The sequence below is a fragment of the Pelobates fuscus genome, chromosome 3 (assembly GCF_036172605.1).
Source record: "Pelobates fuscus isolate aPelFus1 chromosome 3, aPelFus1.pri, whole genome shotgun sequence".
Taxonomy (NCBI): domain Eukaryota; kingdom Metazoa; phylum Chordata; class Amphibia; order Anura; family Pelobatidae; genus Pelobates; species Pelobates fuscus.
Window position 1 is genome coordinate 302,263,959 of NC_086319.1, and position 20,365 is coordinate 302,284,323.

General features: G+C 43.1%; 1 protein-coding gene across 2 annotated transcripts in view; it reads left to right on the plus strand.

Moving 5' to 3' along the window:
- The window catches only part of LINS1 (lines homolog 1), a 33,926-nt gene extending 17,818 nt beyond the window's left edge, over nt 1–16,108 (plus strand). For both annotated transcript variants that reach the window (XM_063448827.1, XM_063448828.1), the window contains exons 6-8: nt 556–1,131; nt 9,463–9,631; nt 15,010–16,108. In XM_063448827.1, the coding sequence (XP_063304897.1) occupies nt 556–1,131; nt 9,463–9,631; nt 15,010–15,811 (1,547 nt within the window). In that variant the 3' untranslated portion in view covers nt 15,812–16,108. The remainder of the gene's footprint in view (nt 1–555; nt 1,132–9,462; nt 9,632–15,009) is intronic.
- The last annotated feature ends 4,257 nt before the right edge of the window (nt 16,109–20,365 follow it).

A 20,365-nucleotide genomic window follows, 5' to 3' on the forward strand; every position in this document is an offset into this window, starting at 1 on the left:
AATCACATCCAATATTGGCAAACTTCAAAATTCCAGGTCCTGCCAATATCCAGCAACTTCACACAGCCAGTGTGAAGAGGAGTGGACCAACATTCCACAGGCCACAATCAACAACCTGATCAACTCTATGCGAAGGAGACGTGTTGCACTGCGTGAGGTTAATGGTGGTCACACCAGATACTGACTGGTTTTCAGACCCTCCCCCGGAGCCCCCTATTAGAATAAAACTGCACATTTTAGAGTGGCATTTTATTTTGGCCAGCCTAAGGCACACCTGTGCAATAATCATGCTTACTAATCAGCATCTTGATATGCCCCACCTGTGAGATGGATGGATTATCTCGGCAAAGGAGAAGTGCTCACTAACACAGATTTAGACAGATTTGTGAATAATATTTGAGAGAAATAGGCCTTTTGTGTACATAGAAAAAGTCTTAGCTCTTTGAGTTCAGCTCATGAAAAATGGGAGCAAAAACAAAAGTGTTGCGTTTATAATTTTGTTCAGTGTATGTTCAGTAGTCTCTATCTGTGACTTGGGCTTTTTATGTTTTGCAGACAACCTGATGAAACGCTTGGGACCTTTTCATCCTTTGTTTGAAACATTTTGCACATCCGTCTTGTCAGTGAGACAATGCCAGCCTCTAATACTAGAGTCTCCCAGTATCTATTCCTGCCTCTTGGATCTCCTGGAGATCTTGACTGCTGTAAGGATAGTGTTCAAACTGCCCTCTCCTCTTTGCCAGCAGGTGTTTTCTTTATCTCTTCCTCAGGCCCTATCTGTGGTGTCTTCTTCTCTTCCATACTTTGTTAAGAAACAAGTTATATTGGTGCTAAAGAAATGCCTTCTCCATAAAGCTGGAGAGGACTTCCTTCTTTCTACACACCTTTCATCACCGATGTCAGATCCCTTGTCAGAACAAGATATGACCATCCTTGCAGAAGCACTGCTGAGCGCTGTGAGTGAAGGTTGGCTGCTACAAGTGCCTGTAACTGATAAGCCCAGCAGCTTTGGAGGTGCTATTGAGGCTACAAAGCCAAGCCCTGACCTGGTCATCCTGGGAGCAGTGAGTCTTTCTGTGCTCAAATCTTTGGAAGTCAAGGTTCATACTACATTTAGCAGCACTGATACAGGTAAAAAAAAATAATCTAAAATTCAATGTTTTATACTTTCATGGATTAGGCAAGATTGGTTATTTAAGCAAGAAAGCACCGTTTGTCTGCATTAAAGACCTATTAAATAATACAGAAGTGGGGCTAATATATAGTCTTTTCGGATATGCTAGGGAGATAATCTGACCTGTCACCCGTCCCATTGCTTTGTTTACACTGCTCTATTCATTATTCTAATCTTTGTATACTAGCAGGAGAAAATCAAAGTGATACTCTCTATGCAGTATTGGCCTTCATAAATATGAATGTAGCTAGGGTTTTAACTACATATGCCACAAACTTCAGACCCGGAATGATCAGCTCTTGATTGGTGTTGCCTCTTCCGTGTTTGGGAGGGGACAGTGGACAGCTTATAAGGGGAGTTATAAGGAAAGAAAAAAAAAATGAGGAGAATGAATGTAATGGAACAATTTAGAGTATGGTAGAACTGATTAGGCAAGTGAAATGGATGGGGAGTTGTAATGTGGGGGGAGGGAGCTGGAATAAGGAGATTAATGGGGAGCTTGAAAGCCGCACTCTAACATTAAAAATATAGACCTGTATTTCTACTGTTAATGGATACTCCTACTTGTATAGGTGTTTGGGCCTCCTCACAATAGTAAAAGAAAGAAGATTAACTTACCTTCTATCCTTGCCGCTGCTTTCAGTCCACCACTTGCTGAGATCATTATTATTGGCAATCTTCGCCAATCCAGTAATTCTCCATAAAGCAGCATTAGCGACCTAATGTACACTCACAGCAATTGCTGCACTGTATCATTCATCACCATCAGTGGTTTCATGCTTCTGATATAGACACCAAATATTGCCCCTGGAAAGATTGTAGGACAAGAATAGGAAGCATCTTTGGTTACTGAGTGACATCCACTAGAGGACAAAGTGTCCTTAGAGAACAATGTAAATGCTGCCTTTTCTCTTTGCACTTAAACCACTATATATATATATATATATATATATAATTTGTTAGATCCACCTTAGCATGTGTTGCACATATTAATTCAGTGTAGTAGGGGGGCCCAAAAAGTAGATTCCCAGCTATTGCAGAACTGCAACTCACCTGATACTTCAGCAGTGTTAAGGTACTCAGCAAATCATGGGAGTTGTCGTTCAGCATTAGCTGGGGATGTATCTTTTAGGAACGCCAACTATGTAGGCTTAACTTTGGACAGATACCAAAGTGGATCACAAAGAAATACAGACACACTATAAACAATTGTGTTTCATGAGAAAAGAAACAACAACTTTGGTGTGTGAATTGTTTGCAGAATTGTTTCCAGATATAATTATACTTTCACAGTTCTAGTTTCTTAGTATTCAATGCACCTTTTAAATGTGTATTTTTGAAACTTAAAGGAGAACTGCCATCTCAACACAATTTTTTTAATATAATGATCCTTTGATCGAATTTTGAAAGGAAATAGTTTCTTTGTTAAATTGAGTGTATGTAACATTCAGAAACTCATCGCTACACTTAGTGTATGACAGGATCCTTCAGCCATATACATGCACGTTGGATCTGACAGTGTTTGAATTTGATAGTTAGTTCTGATGTCACTGCACTGTGCAGGGAGTGAAGCAGGACAAACCATAGAGACTATATAGTGCTTTTTTAAACACTGTCTTACCCAAGATGCATGTATATGGCTGAAGGATTCTGTAATATACTAACGGTAGTGACAAGTTTCTAATTTTTATTTTACTTCTACTTAGATTGTTCATTTATTTCCTTTCGTAACTTGATGAAAGGATCAATTTATTGAGAAATAGTGTTAAGGCGACTGTTGTCCTATAAATGGTAACTGTTATGACAAATACAATGTTATCCTAAATGATAGAGAATCAAATTTAATCTATATATTGTGCTAACAGAATTGCTAACAATGCTGATATTTCTCTAAAATTAGAGCTTAAAAATAGCCCTTCCCCCCCTCCTCACTCACTCTGCCATCCTCTGCCAATTGGCACAGAGATAAGAAGGCTATGCTCTGCATGTCTGTTAGCAGATAAACCATGCTCTGTCTTTCGTGCCTTAATTTAAGGTAAAGCAAGGCCTGCAAGGGGAAGAAGGGAGGAGGGCCAGGCTATGTGCGAGTGCACAAAGGAGAGAAGTAGCCAGAATTATTTATTGCAGCAGCTTTGAACAGACAATCGCACAATGGAGAGAGATAGAACAGATCTGTTTTATTTACACAAAACCAACATAAAGTGTTAAGCAAGTGTGTGCTTCCCAAACAGGGGTATGCAGGAGAGGTGTGTCTTGCAGCAAGTGTAACACCCACAGAAAACATGATTGATGCTCTCAGCACGAGACAGCGAGAATACACTAAAATATGAGCTTTTAATTGTATTAAGGGAAAAAAACACTTAATTGTATGAGTCAAGCCAGATTGTTAGAAAGTGGTAAACTTATATCTGTCATGACAGGTTCACTTTACGGGAACACTCCATATTTAAGCACCCGTGTTCTAGAACAGTATGTCTCAAGCCCACTAGCTGGCGGGGCGCATTTCCCACCATTCCAAGATAGGATGACTGAGACCTTTTTAAGGACCTTATGCTTCCAGTATTTTAGGATTGATCAACTGTTGGAATTATGTATTATTATTTATATAGCGCCATCAAATTCCGTAGCGCTTTACAATGAGGCAAAAGGTACTCTTCTGGTCCAATATCTATGTAGCTCTGGGGCTTTCTACCCTTGAGTTCGATCCTTATTAAATAAATATTGCATTCTTATTCCCTGGACCAGACTTTGTAAAAACAACAATATACACTTTACGTAATAGACTTACCGAGTTTACTGGCATGCAGTGGCGTACACACAACCCATGAGGCCCGGTGCGAAAACTGACATTAACACTAACACACACACACACACTAACTAACACACACACACACACACACACACTAACACGTTTTTAAAAAAAACATTAATCCCCCCAGCCTCCTTACCTGTGGGAGAGCTGAGGGGATTCCCTGGGGTCCAGTGGTGTCACCCGGTGGGCACGCGAGGGAGCACTCTCCCCTGAGTGCTTCCTCTTCAGCTCCCTCGCGCACCGCGTACAGATACCTGAGCCGGAAGATGACGGCTCCTGGGCCCCCCAGGAGAAGAGGCTGGTCCAGTGGGTACATACCTGGGTCGCAGGGCGGCCGGGCCCGGTCGCAGTCGCGACCCCTGCAACCCCGGTATGTACGCCACTGCTGGCATGCATGGTGCATGGGCAACCTTAATGACCATATGGTTTGGAAACCTTCTGGCATATTCACTTTGTATGTGTTAAACTATGAACAGAGATATCACATTTGCCATTTTACATGATTGTGTGGCGCCTGCTGCATTATGCCAACCTGTATTTATAAATGATAAGGAAATAAGAATCTAGCACATCTGTGCCAGGGTTATCAAGCTGTGTTATGTCCAATTCTCCCTCCATGCCTTTCCTGAGTAAACATTCTGTATCTGTGTTTTAAAGGTTAGAAATTCCCGTGTGAGAGTTTAAAAGTGTTTTAAAGGGATCCTATAGTGCCAGGAAAACAAACCCATTTTCCTGGCACTGTGGGCTCCTGTAGTGCAACCCACTTTCACGCCCCACCCTCCCCCGGGGCTGAAGGATTTATAAAAATGTAGTGTAGATTGGATTAGCCCAGTGTTTCCCAAACTTTTTAGGTACAAAGCGCCCTTAATGTTTAAATATTTTTCAAAGGCGCCCCAACTCAAATGTTTCCCTGTCAGGTGTGGATCCAGAACCTAGTCTCGGGAGGGGCACTTGTAGATTATTTAAAGAAACAATCCAGACACAATAACCACTACAGCATGCTATAGTGGTTATAGTGCCAGGAGTGCTGTGGTGCCCACCCAGGGTAGATAGTCAAACTGTTTAAGAACAGTTGACAACTTACCTGGGGTCTGCTGAGATAGGTAGGGCATAGGGGCAGTGCTCTGTGTCAGGCGCGCTATGTGTGTGTGTGTTTACGGGGGTGCGTTGCGTTTGTGAAGGATGTAGTGTATGTGTGTGTTGCATTGTGTCTGTGTGTTTGAAGGGTGCAGTATGCGTGTGGGGGCTGTGTGTGTGTATTGAGAGGGGCATTGTTTGAATGAGAGGTACAGTGCATGTGTGTGTATAGGGGGAGGAGGAGGAGGGTAGTACACTGCTGCACTTTCTTAACCCATAAAACTTAATATTTACCCTACCTTCGCCTGCTCTTGATATTCCAATTATTTTCAAATTTACTTTTTCCCACTTAAGCAATGATCTGTCTTCTCCTCCACTTTATTTCTTCCTTCTCCCTCAGTATAAAAATTTCTCCTTACACCCACTTCACTCATCCCCCATCCACATTGCATATGCCCCTCTCTGCTACACTCCCCCCTTATGTCACTCCAACCCACAATCGATCTCATCCTATACCCCATACATACAAAATCCATTCACACCTCCTGTCACTTTCTCTTCTCCTGCTTCTAGCAGCTGGTGATGTCTCTCCCAATCCAGGGCCCTTCACCTTCTCTACACACACTAAGACAACCAGAAACCCCACAAACCTCACTTATCAACATTCAGTGTGCACTTTGGAATGCCCGCTCCATCACGACTTTTGCATCTCAAACTCACTCACATTACTGGCATTTACAGGGACCTGGCTGTCTCCCTCTGATAGCGCTACAATTCTCTCACACTCCCAGACTCAACTGTAAAGGAGGTGGTGTAGGCATCCTTCTCTCCCCTCAATGTTACCTTTCAACCATTCATAACTACCCCTGCCCTATCCTTTTCTTCTTTTGAAGTTCACACTGCCTATTTAAATCCACTCCTTTTAAGAATTGCTATCATCTATCGCCCCCCCCCAGGGGGGACTAATGAAAGTATTTAGAAAATTGGGCAGACTAGATGGGCCGAATGGTTCTTATCTGCCGTCACATTCTATGTTTCTAACTCGATATCTTCAAAAATGCTCCAGAACTGCTGAACGCTGTTGGAGAAAGTCTCACTGTGCGTCTGAGTTTCTCCACTATAAATTTATGCTGCGCTCATACAGCTTGCCTCTTTTGTCTGCAATAGTAAATTACTTCAATACCCTCATAACCACACTCTCCCGCGAACCCAAACTACTATTACACACATTTAACTCTCTTCTTCGCCCTATTGTTCCTCCTCCACCTACTAACTTGAATTTGCAACTCACTTCACTGACAATATCTCTACAATCAGGGAAGAGATCTCTCATCTTTCTTCTTCCCCTTACAATACTTCTCCTAACCTCACTCCCTCTGCTGTTCTATGTTCATTTGCATCCGCTACAGCAGAAGAGATTTCTGCTCTGCTCCAGTCCTCCCGCACCACCACCTGCTCCCTAGATCAAATTCCCTCGCATCTCATCCGTACTCTGTCTTCTTCTCGTTCTCTACCTCTCACTAAAATTCTCAATCTCTCTCTCTCTCCTCTGGCATATTTCCATCGCCCTTTAAACATGCAACTCTAACCCCAATTCTAAAGAAGCTCAACCTTGACCCTAACTCCTCGTCCAACTACCGCCCTATCTCGCTACTGCCTTTTGCATCCAAGATCCTTGAAAGAGTTGTGTATGCCAGATTGACAGACTTCCTCGATTCCAATTCTCTAGTAGACCCGCTTCAGTCTGGTTTCCGCGCTAAGCACTCTGTAGAAACGGCACTGACCAAAGTATCCAATGATCTACTCGCTGCAAAATCTCGTGGTCATTACTCTATCCTAATTCTCCTTAACCTTTCTGCAGCTTTTGACATTGTGTATCATCAACAGCCTTCTCATCCTCCGCAATATCGGTCTACAAGATATTGCGCTCTCCTGGTGTTCCTCCTACCGTTTCCAGTGCTCTTTCAGTGTTTATTTCTCTGGCTCTACTTCTTCTCCCCAACTCCTCTCTGTTGGTGTCCCCCAACGTTCAGTCCTTGGTCCCCTACTGTTCTCCAGTTATACTTGGTAAACTCATTAGCTCCTTTGGATTCAAATATAATTTCTATGTGGATGACACGCAAATCTATCTGTCCTCTCCTGATCTCTCCCCATCCCTATTGACTAGTGTCTCTGACTACCTCTCTGCTATTGCTAACTGGTTGGCTGCCCATTTCCTTAAACTCAACTTGACCAAAACTGAAATTCTGCTCTTTCCTCCCTCAAGTGTTACTCCTTTGTCTCCCTCCAAGTAAACGGTGCTACCATCAGCTCCACCACGCAGGCTCGCTGCCTAGGTGTTCTCTTTGACTCCGACCTCTCCTTCACGCCTCATGTTCAGTCTAACGACAAATCCTGCCGCTTCCATCTCAAAAACATTGCGTGTATCCGACCCTACTTAACGTCAGATGCGACTATGGTGCTGGTCCTTTCTTGCCTCGACAACTGTAATCCGCTTCTCAGTGGTCTTATGTGCTCCCAACTTGCACTGTTACAGTCCATAATGAATGCGGCGTCGAGGCTCATCTTCCTGCCCGCCCGCCCGCCCGCACCGCCCATACCCCACCCTTCTGTCCGTCCCTACATTGGTTCCTGTAAGATACATGGCTCAATTTAAAATTCTGGTTCTTGCTTTTAAATCTCTACATAATGCTGCTCCTATCTATCCTCCCTAATACACAAGTATGTCCCGTCTAGGCCCTTACGCTTTGCTGAAGACTAACGTCTATCTTCTATCCGTACTCCCACCTCTGATGCTCGCCTTCAAGACTTCTCGAGGGCTGCACCGTTCCCATGGAACTCACTTCCCTCATCCGTTAGATGCTCACCCAGTCTCCACTTCTTCAAAAAAGCGTATCAATTAAACTGTGAATAGCTCCCGACTGATTCCTCTCTTGCAACTGTCATTAGTCTAATACTATCCTTAGCTTTTGTGTCACTTTACCCCACTCCCTCTAGCATGTAAGCTCATTGAGCAGGGCCCTCAACCCCTCTGTTCCAACTTGTCTGGTTACAACTACATGTTTGTTCGTCCACCCACTGTAAAACACTGCAGAATTTTTTTGTTTGGTGCTATATAAATAATAACATAATAATAATTATTATTATTAATAAATATATATATATATATTTTTTATTGATATCCCCCCTCCCTGCTTCCCTTTGCCTGGGAGGTGGACAATAGTACACCCTTGTGGTCCCACTGGTGAGAGTGAACTCTAGCAGCCTCAGGAGCTGCTAGAGGAGTTCACTCTCGCAAGTTTCAGAGCATTGCCTTGGCAACGCTCCTAGCACGCGAGAGGAGAACCCAGCGGAGCTGCAAGTTAGAGCTCCCCTGGGTCCTCTCTCCCTCCCCTCCGGTCCTACAGACCCAGCAGGGGAAAGGGAGGCACAGTTGCCGCGGCACACAGTTTGGGAACCGCTGGATTAGCTGTATTAGTCCAGTAGACAAGATGCCAAAATACCAGAGTATTGCAGTATGCAATGATACCTTTTTCATTGGACTAACATAATATTTCAAAGACTTTTGGAAAAATCTTTTGAGAGTTTTCCTCTCTTCCTCAGGTCTGAAACATTACTGATTAATCTGATAGAATGTAACACTTAAAACAACTAATGTAAGGAGGGGGGGGGGAGCGGGTGAGTGGGGTGTCATAAATAGCAGAAGAGGTGCCTGAAAGTGAAAGATGCAGGTTGGCTGAGAATAAAAGTAAATAAACAGAGGAGAGTCAATAAGCTAGTTAAAGAGGAAAAAAACCAGCAGAGCAGGACAGCTATGAAATTTAGATGCATTTAATATACAAATACTAGTGCAAATTCTGTTTACTTTTAAATTGACCATTTAACTTAAAATGTAAAAAGTTGTTTTGATGCCTATAGTATCCATTTTAACTTCTAATGATTGAGATCCAGAGAAAATAGCAGAACAAATTCTGTTTATTGCTTTTACAGTCTGTCATGGGGCTGCAACAAATGGTTTATTCATTAAATTCCAACTTGTAATGATCAGAAAACTGAATTGCAAAAGTTAAGCCAAATTAGCAGATGTAGAAAAATTCTCCAACTCCATAATGATCACAGATTGGCTGTTTTAGCCTACATTTTGCCATTGGAGTTCTGTTTCTCTACAATTAAGAGTTGAGTGAATAAACTCCTAGGAATATTTACTAAAGTATTTGCAGCTGCCTTGATATTCTCATAATCATTTGTTTGTCAAGTAGGTGGATTGGACTTTAAAATCTGGGTTCTTTCAAAACAGTATATATATAAATGAGTTCATATATAAACAAAGCAGTTTATTTAATTGGTTCTGGTATATTGCATAACTAAAGATTAATAATGATTTCAATCTTCATTTTAGACAGTTTACAGACTATAATGGGCCATTTGCTGGTTTTCCTTAAGCCACATCTTGGGAGTATTCACCTGACACATCCCTGTGAATGGGTATCTCTCACGTTTATAGAACAAGATGATGATCTGCTAGAAGTGGCAAAGTGCTTATTGAACATGTACATATACTGCCATAGGTAAGTGCACTCCTGTACAATTCACATCACTCATTGTGATGGTATTTAGTCTTAGCATCTTCAGTAAACCAAAAGACACTGTGGGAATTGTGTGTGTGCTGGGTTCACGTTAATTGGATGTTGATTCTGCAGAAGAATTGGGGTGCTGACTCTTATCATCATAATAAGCTGATTAAGGCTTACATAGCTGGTTCGGATTGACTGTGTCTGCATAGTTCCACATTACATCTACCTTACTGTGGAAATGATGATTGAGCAATGCAGTCATGTGATACTCAGCTGTATCAGGACACTTTTCACCAGAGTGCAAATTGTTTAAAATTCTAAGTGAAAAGATAGTTGACCATAAGGGTTCTGAATCGTAGTAAATACAATCTAAATTGCAAAATCTAGGCTAAAATAGCTGATGTGGAAAAATTCTCAAGGTCAGGTAGTGTCACAGTTTGACTATTTTGGACTAATTTGGATCTTTCCTGTTATCTGCCATCCTCTCTTCACCCCATAGCTCAGAAATCTTTGGAACTCCTCCATCCGGATCACTGAAAAGTAAAGTTACCGTCACACTCCGCTCATAGTTAGAGGCCTAACCCTGGAAATAACTGTAAATGTATTTATATTTTCCTAGGCATCAGTAATCTGTAAATTTAACAAATACTCATTAAATATTAACCCTAAATTTTAATCCTCACTTTAACACTAAATATCTCACGTCCCAGTGATGCAGTGAAGCTCCTAACTGTAAGCTGAGTATGACCGTAACTCTACTTGCCAGGCAGACTTTTCAGACACCGCGATCTCTAGGGAGTTTTATTGATTGCCAAGCTGTGAGGAGAAGAGTGAAGGGCCGATAATAATTTGGAGTTTGACAAATAGGCATGTTGTTTAATATACTTGTGTATGAAATATGTCTTGCAAACCTAAAATAGCCAAGTTGGGACAATAGCAGAGTTGCAAAAATTCTCCAAATGAGCTAGGCTTGCCTTTAACTTGATTTTGTGCCTATAAAATCACTTTAAGATTAAAGGGATACTATAGACATCAAAACAAACTGTGCTTAATGAAACAGCCTTGATGTAAAGATCATGCTATGCAATCTCACTGCTCAATTCTGTACAATTTAAGAGTTAAATCACTTGTTTCTCTTTATGCAGCCCTAGCCACCACTCTCCTGGCTGTGACCGACACAGCCTGTATAAAGAAATGTATGCATTTTTAATCAGATCTTATACTTACTTTAGAAGTTCTCATCTTCTGCTCTGTAAATTAAACTTTAATCACACCCAGGAGGCACCCAGAGGCTCTAGCATACTATTAACAGTGCAGGAGAAAAGAAATTGTAAATTAAACACTGTGCAATAAAGGAAGTTTAAACATTAGATCTCTCTGTACAGGAAGTATTTAGGAATGCTGTGTGAGTCACTTGCAGGGAAGTGTGACTGGGGCTGCATAAACAAAGTCGTTTAACTCCTAGAACACTCTTAAGGCTAAAGTTGTTTTGGTACCTAGTGTTCCTTTAATGAAGTATTTTTAATTTATAGGTCATGGTCACTGGTCAGTTATCTGCAATTTAGGAGTTAATTGACTTTGTTTATGCAACCATACTTACACGTCCCCTACATGTTACATACATGGTCTCCCCATGCATTTCTTGTAAAGATAGATCTAATGTTTACTCTTCATTTATTGCACAGCCTGTTTAATTCAGAATTTCTTATCTGTTGCTCTGTTACTAGCCAGCTAGTACCTACAGGAGGCTCATGTGTGTGATAAAAGTTCAATTAACATAGCAGAAGGGGCGTGGCCAAGAGCTTGAAGCGGACGGTCGCATGGCCGCAGACCTCCGGGCCTGAAAACTGAACAACCGAGATTCACGGGTTCCCACACCCAACAAAAACTAGCCGAAAGTGTGCCTAAACTCTACAAGAACCAGATGGGTCGCAAAAATAAAAAGGCCAAACCCGATAGCCCCCTCCAGAACAGGGATATCGGGGAGCTGTGGCGGAAAGCGCATGAGGCAGCAGAGGCCAAGATGGCGTATCTACACGGGGGCTGCTCCGACTTTACAGAGGGCTCCTCAGATGAGGAAGGGAGCGCATCCATGGTGGTTAAACCAGCCCCAGCGACAACACAGGCGCCGCTTCGTGCGAAAACCCCCACACCAGTAACTATGGAGGCGATTGGGGAATTAATGGCGACCCACCATGAAAGGATCGCGGCCGATGTGGCCCTCATAAGAGGAGACATAAAGGGCATAACGGCGAGGTTGAGAGCGGTGGAGGCCTCCCACACTGACCACACCACCCAACTTGCAGACCTCCAAGCGGCGGTCCGGGTACTCCAACAACAATCCTGGCGGCATGAACAACAAATCTCCGCACAGGAAGACAAGAACCGCAGGAACAACTTAAAAATTCGAGGAGTCGCCGACTCCATACCCGACGAAGAACTGCCACATTTTATCAGAAGGCTCATCGCCGATCTGCTGACCCCTAAAACGGCGAAAGCAATCGCACCGGAAGGTCTCTTCCGCGCTCCGAAATCAGCGAAGGCCCCGCCGACTGCCCCGAGGGACGTGATAGTCCAGTTTCAGTCCGCCAAAGACAAGAGGGCGGTGCTAGAAGCCACAAGAAAGCGAGCCACCTACCAATTTGAAGAGATGAACATCACCTTCTTTGCAGACCTGTCCGGCGGGACACTAGCCTGGAGAAGATCCATGCAGGCATTTACGGCCCTGCTTCGGCTACACCAAATCAGGTACCGCTGGGGACCCAGCCGCACCATACATATTGATAAAGGGGACTCTAAACACATCATACGTGACATGCAAGAGGCGGTGGGGATATTGGGCCTTCTCAACTTGCCCGCAGGCTCACTCACAATCGCGCCGCACCCAACAGACTGCACGGCCACACTTGGAGGTAATGCTGTGAATGCCCCAGAGTTTGTCCCCCGCGGGAGGCCTTCGGAATCCAGCGCCAGGGCTACCACTTGAGGATGGACTCATACCCATACGTACTCTGTGGATACTGCACCAGTCCGCAATGCGGCAAAATGTGCTGAGTGACTGACACTGAAACCATAGTTACACATACGTTACTTTCTCAACTCGCATTTTTTGAGTTTTGTCCCCCCTTTTTTTCCTCCTTATTGTTTATTTTTCATTTATTTTTCTTTTATTTAATATGTGTAAACCATCATTAATGTCATGACTCTCAGATTTTGAGCTGCGCAACTATTCACCTAAAGTACATATAGGTCTAGGCCCTACAATAACTGTGTCTCCAGCCTGCATGCCCCATGAGACACGATATACATAAAGTGCACCCGCGAAGTCCTCAACGAGCCGGGGAGTAAATGTAGGCACACGCATCCGGGGTGTACCACTCGGCGGCACGGAACCTGTACCGGGAGACATAGCATACTTCAGGCAAGATAGTAGGGAGAGAAGTGACACACTAGGTACACGAGGCACATATATTCCCCCTCCCCCCCCCCACCTTAAGAATCGGCTGACCTAGCCATGCACAACATACTTTACCACTTGCTCCTACTAGCGACATAACTTCTTTGTTTTAATTAAACACTTGCTGTCATCATAGTTTTTAACAAACGGCTCACTCTAACAGGGCAAACTGACACACATGAGGGTCATTACTCCTGATCCGAACAATTGCCTTGCAATATATGTAAAGGGGGTCACTGTCATACCATACGTAGCCTACCCAGCATATTCTTCCCACGACGAGGTGCTAAACTGACCCCAAACGGAATCGCACTCACTATAGCCGTGTCGAGCAACGTACACCTAATTTACTATACTTATTATACCAATGCTACCTGTTATCTCTGTACGAATTCTCATTTAAAAAAAAAAAGTGCTGTTTTGATCTACTTCGCCATACTATGTTAACTTGTTTCGAAAATGCACGCAGCAGCTGTTGTGGCCCTGTATGCCTTATTGTCTTTTTTATGCACAATGAAAATAAAGAATTTAAAAAAAAATTAACATAGCAGAAGATAAAAACTTTAAAACTAAATAAAAGTAAGATCTGAAATCATTTTTTTTTTTCAAGTTGGCTGTGTGACTCACAGTCAGGGAAGGTGTGGCTAGGGCTGCATAAACAGAAACACAAGTGATTTAGGCACGCAAACTCCCATCACCCATAACCATGAGCATGTAATTATTGCAGTTTTTATAAAAATGTTTTAATAATTACTTGCTAGGGTTAACTCCTCCTCTAGTGGCTGTCTACCAGACAGCTATTAGAGGGACTTCCGGGCTTGAAGGCAACTTTTGGTCACCTACGCAATGCATGAGGACTTCCAGCGTCACCGGAATCCTCATAGGAAAGCATTGAATAAAGCTTTTCTATGGGAAAATCCTAATGTGAGCACAGCCATTGCCACGCATGCACATTAGATCTCCTGACGTCGGCGAGGGAGGAGCGTGGGCGCTGCATGGGAGGGGCATTGGCGCAGGACCCAGGTAAGTGGCAGACTGGGTTCTGCACCTGAAAAAACGAGAAATGAGAAACTGCAGGGTATGATTTCTGCATTGAAACTGCTTCATTAAGCTACAGTTGTTTTGGTGTTTAGAGTATCCATTTAATTTTGCTCTTCAGATTTCAGTTTGCTACATTCTGGAATTTAGTGTATAACCCTGATGAAAACCAAATTGCACTATTAAAGATGAACTGTTATCACCAAAAAAGCGTTGGCTATAGGTTTTAAAAAGTTTTATTAAAAGTAGAGAAAAGGCAGTGTTCACATTACTGCCTTTGGATACTTCTATTGGCTGTCACTCAGATGACCACTAGAGGTGCTTCCTGGATCAGTGCTGCACAGTCTATCAATATTACTGTTGAAATATAATGAATTATATTTTGGAAATAATTGTGCACAAACATTTTCTAAAAGAAAATGTTTTTCTTCATTTTTAAATATATGCCATAAAAAGTCAATTTATTACAGTGAGATCCACTTTGGTATCCGTTAATCCACATTTAATCCTGGGTGGAAGGGCCGTCCAAAAAGTAGATTCCCTTAGCTGCTGCAGAACTACAACTCCCCTGATTCTCCAGCAATGTTTAGGTCCTCGTAACAGATACCAAGGTAGATCGAACAATGTGCAGCACTGATGTTCAGCGTTTATACAAAATTGATGATCTCCACCAAAAAGGCAGAGCGCGGGTGGGCCAGCTGCAAGGAGAAACGCTGCTTTAATAATATTTTTGCAATTCAGATGTGAATTGACTTCACTTCAGCCCATGCTTTGTTTTTTTTTTTTGTTTTGTTTTGTTTTTTGTTAATAACTGCAGAGTATGATTTTCCTTGAAGTATCCCAAACCATTTTTATAATGTTATATCATTTGTTCTAGCAATTTGCTTCCTGTCACAAAATGTCTTGAAGATAAGATTGGAATCTGGGACAGTGCTTCACATCAGATGGGCTGCAACCCACACTGCATCTTCTTGTTACTTCTTAAAAATGTAGCGTTTGATGATTCTGTCCTCCTGGATTTTCTCATTTCCTCAGAGACCTGCTTTCTTGAATACTTTGTTAGGTATTTGAAGTTCCTTAGAGAAGACTGGCATCAGTTCTGCCTTACTTGCAGCTTTTTTGATAAGGCAACTCCCAACATAGCAGCTAGCTTGAACAATGACTATGTATCCGTGCAATCAGAGGTGGTGGGAAATTATTCCAGCCATGCAAATGTGCAGTCATCTATACTGAAAACTACCAGTTCCCAGGTCTCAATGTCTGCAGGGAATGGTATTCACTCAGCAACTTGTTCCTCCATTGAGTGGGATTACTACTCCTCCTTGAATGCCCTTCAACGCCTAGTGGCATATGACAGCTCAGAAGGTTCTGACACTGAAAGTCTAGAGAAGGAGCAGGCTTCTCTCAGAGAGCAGGTCCAAGATGATGACAGGTCAGATACAGATAAACAGGATATGGGGTTGGAACCTATGGCAACGTGCCCTGACATTAATCATACACCGATGGCTATGGATCACACACACCAGATGCTGGGAACCAAATATAAATTTGTTAGGTGCTTAGGGGAGCTGCAGGACGCCATCCATAGAATGCAGCGAAAGCGGCTCTTCCCATACAACCCATCTGCATTACTGAAACTCCTCACACAGATCAGTGACTTGAACAGAGACGCAGACTGATAATAATCACTCATTGTATATCCATTATCACTGCATTATTTACATCTGCTTTGTCACAAGCCAATAGCGCTTAATGATGAAAAGTCTACCGTGCTTTAAAGAATTTGCATAATGTTATTATTTTGTCGTTAAGAGCTGCATTCAACACTAAAGAATCAGACATTTTAAGACATACAAAGCATGGCACCTGTACAAATATCTTCCGTACACTGTTCGAAGCTTTTGTGTAATACCTGTGCAACTTCATTCAAACCGCAATAGAGGATATTTCGCACTAATAAAGGAATGCTGATTAAATACTTGAGAGAATTCTTAGCATATTTTTGTGTATACAGTCTATCCTCTGACTTTATTTAAACAGTTAGTGCTTGTTTAAGGACACAGATGAAGGCAATTAATAGTCTTGACTAAAGGACAGTAATGCCTTTAACCCCTTAAGGACACATGACGTGTGTGACACGTCATGATTCCCTTTTATTCCAGAAGTTTGGTCCTTAAGGGGTTAAAGAGTGCATGTATTACTATTTTGGAGTTGCTGTGTTTTGCAGATTTTAAATACAGCAGTTGGCTGGTCTATTTTGAAAAAGTATTTTGAGTTATGTCATTAGTAGAGGCTAAAGAAATGAATACAAAACCTAATATTAAACTCGAAGGGTAATTCCAAGCTTGATAATCATGAGAACAGCCGCTGTAGTGGTTGTGATGCGAGTTCCCTGGCCCCATTTCCCAATAATAAGGCGATCCAGTTTGCCGGGTGTCGTACGTTACTACTGCTCGAATGATGCACATCCTTTATTTTGCAGATGCTGTATGTCTAGACCATCTCTAGTCATGGGTGGTCTCTATTGCTTGAGTGCGAGTCTATGCAGATAGTTCGAGTTGGAGTTCCAGGCTGCCTGATGACACCTCAATGAAGCTGCTGGACGTAGAGTTATACCTCTGGCAGCATAGGGGTTAAACTTAATTTGTAGACAAAGTAAACACAAACTCCATGGACCATGACCACTTCAAATCACTTAAGTGATCATGGTGCTTGGCATAAGTCTAAGCTGTATTCCGACTGTTTGAGCTGTGTTTTGGACTGGCTAAAGATGGCAGACTAAGATCATGGCTATAAAAGGCAGACTTCCTGGACCAATATATGTAATCTACTATTTCATGCCTAAAGTTAAATATCTCTTCCACTTCGTGCCCTTTTTTCCTAGTGTGGCTCTTTTCATTATTTATTATGTATTTACCTTGGATTAAAGAGTCCTGAGTGCCAACCATCATGTTAAACATGCTCGTGATGATCCATATAATAGTTGATAATTGTCAGGATTACAGAATGATCCAGCACGTAGAATTGTGTAACACAGAGGACTGATAGGCAACGTATACCGGACCTTAGAATGGCCGGACTAACGTACCAAAGAATAGTCAGGAATAGCCGAAGTCATGGGATACAGAAAGAGACACAACGATAAGGAAAAGCCAGGAATCAGGGATGCCCGAAAACAGGGAAGTCAAAAACAATGCCAAAGTCAAATAACCAGAATTACTAGAATCAATAACGCGCTCTCGGACAACCACAAGGGAAACCACGACAGGGCACTGAGCAGGATGAGAACTGGGCCTAAATACCCCTCCTCTGGATCTGATAGGCTGTAATCGGCCTTTGACCCCAAATGCAGTTACCAGGTTCCCATTTGCATAATTGCTGCTCAGCACAAACCCTCCTGTGGATTTGATTGCTGCTCGGCACAACTTTTCCTGTCAGGACAGTAATGTTGTTCGGCACAACTTTTCCTGTCTGAGCAGTAAATTCCAATAATCACATTTTTATAAGCGGATAAATACGTGACAATAATGACGTCTTAGGTTAAATATACAGAGTTTTGGGTCAGTCCCGAGTGGCACTCAAATTTTTGTTAGTCTTTTCTCTTGAACTGTGCATTTCTCCAGAATGCTGCTTATCAGTGAGAGAGGAAAGAATGTTCTCAGCTGCACATTCCTCAGGCTCCCACTGGCCACAGCAACACAGATTAGCTACTTCATGCTGCCCAGTACATCATCTGCTACAGGATCAGAACTCTGTGATTGTTTAGGTTGGGTGATAATGTGAACAGCTGAATGTGTCAGTATACAAAAAAATTTGTATGCTGATTTTCTCTGCATGTGTAATATAGTCGCTGTTCCGACAAAATGTCAACTCTAATTTCAGAATTAGGAGAGTATAGGGAATATATAGAACTTTTTGTAATGTAATCCGTAGTAGTATTATTATTATTATTATTATTATTATTGCAATTTATATAGCGCCAACAGATTCCGTAGCGCTTTACAATATTATGAGAGGGGATTTAACTATAAATAGGACAATTACAAATAAACTTACAGGAAACAATAGGTTGAACAGGACCCTGCTCGATCGAGCTTACATTCTATAGGAGGTGGGGTGTAAAACACATTAGGACAGGAATTTGCAATCAAATAAGGTGGACTGCCCTTTAGGAGAGGGCAAGAGACAGGTATGTGAAGTATTGGTTAGTCTTGGAGGCCATAAGCTTTCCTAAAGAGATGGGTTTTAAGGCACTTCTTAAAAGATGCAAGACTAGGGGAGAGTCTGATGGTGGTAGGCAGGCTATTCCATAGGAAGGGAGCTGCCCGCGAGAAGTCCTGCAAGCGCGAGTTGGCCGTACGAGTGCGGACAACGGACAGGAGGTGGTCACGGGCAGAGCGGAGAGACCGAGAAGGGACATACCTATGGATCTGTGAGGAGATATGAGGGGCTAGAGTTGTTCAGTGCTTTATAGGTGTGAGTTAGTACCTTGAATTGACTCCTATAGCATACAGGAAGCCAATGTAAGGACTGGCAGAGGGGTGAGGTGTGAGAATAACGACTAGAGAGGAAAATCAGTCTAGCAGCAGCATTCATTACGGACTGTAGGGGTGCAGTAAGGCTTTTGGGAAGACCAATCAGGAGAGGGTTACAGTAATCCATGCGGGAAATTACTAGAGCATGTACAAGCTCCTTGGTAGTATCTGGTGCAAGAAAGGGGCGGATGCGGGCTATGTTTTTAAGATGGAATCTACAGGACTTGGCAACATGCTGGATGTGAGGCTCAAAGGTGAGACCAGAGTCAAGTATGACGCCAAGACAGCGCGCTTGCAAGGATGGACTGATGTTGGTACCACAAACTTGAAGGGAGAGTGAAAGAGGAGGATCAGTATTAGGAGGAGGAAAGACAAGGAGCTCAGTTTTTGAGAGATTGAGTTTCAGAAAGCGGGAGGACATCCAGTCAGAGATGGAAGAAAGGCAAGCAGTGACACGTTGCAGGACAGCAGGGGAGAGGTCCGGGGAGGAGAGATATAGCTGGGTGTCATCAGCGTACAGGTGGTAGTGGAATCCAAAAGAGGTAATAAGTTTGCCAAGAGAGGCAGTATAAAGAGAAAATAGAAGGGGACCAAGGACGGAGCCTTGGGGGACTCCAACCGAGACAGGGCGAGGGGAGGACGTATCATTAGAAAAGGAGACACTGAATGAGCGTTGGGAGAGATAAGAGGAAAGCCATGAGAGGACAGAGCCACAGAGACCAAGCGATTGAAGAGTTTGAAGAAGGAGAGCATGATCAACGGTGTCAAAGGCCGCTGAGAGGTCAAGAAGAATTAGTATGGAGTAGTGGCCTTTGGATTTAGCTGTGATTAGGTCGTTAGTGACTTTGATAAGGGCAGTCTCTGTAGAGTGGAGAGGGCGGAAGCCAGATTGAAGGGGGTCAAGGAGAGAGTTGGAATTGAGGAAATGAGACACACGGGTAAAGACAAGTCTTTCCAGAAGCTTTGAGGAAAAAGGGAGCAGGGATATGGGACGGTAGTTAGAAAGGGTGGATGGGTCGAGGGATGGTTTTTTTAGTATAGGTACTACAGTGGCATGTTTAAGGTCAGCAGGGACGATGCCAGAAGAGAGCGAGCAGTTGAAGATGTGTGTTAGAGAAGGCACGAGACAAGTGGAGAGAGATCTGATAAGGTGAGATGGGACAGGATCGAGCGGGCAAGTGGTGGGGCGAGAGGAGCAAAGAAGAGCAGCCACCTCTTGGTCAGTAGCTGGGGAGAATGTCTGAAGGGTAGGAAAGGCATGATTTATGTGTGATTGAGAAACAGAAAGGCAAGGAGGGGAGAATTCTTTCCTTAGCTGTTCAATCTTGTCAGTGAAGTAACATGCAAAGTTATCAGAAGTAAGGTTAGTTTTGGGGGTGGCCACAGCAGGGCGAAGAAGAGAATTAAAGGTGTCAAAGAGACGCCTGGGGTTGCGGGAACATGAACTAATGAGAGAGGAAAAATAGGACTGTTTGGCAAGGGCAAGGGCTGCACTGTATGAACAGAATATGAATCTATAATGGAGAAAGTCTGATTGGGTACGAGACTTCCTCCAGGAGCGTTCAGCACAACGGGAGCATCTTTGCAGGTAGCGCGTTGATTTAGTATGCCATGGTTGGGGGCGGGTCCTCCTTGAGGTGCTGGTTTGGAGTGGCGCTGCAGTGTTCAAGGCAGATGTAAGAGTAGAGTTATATATGG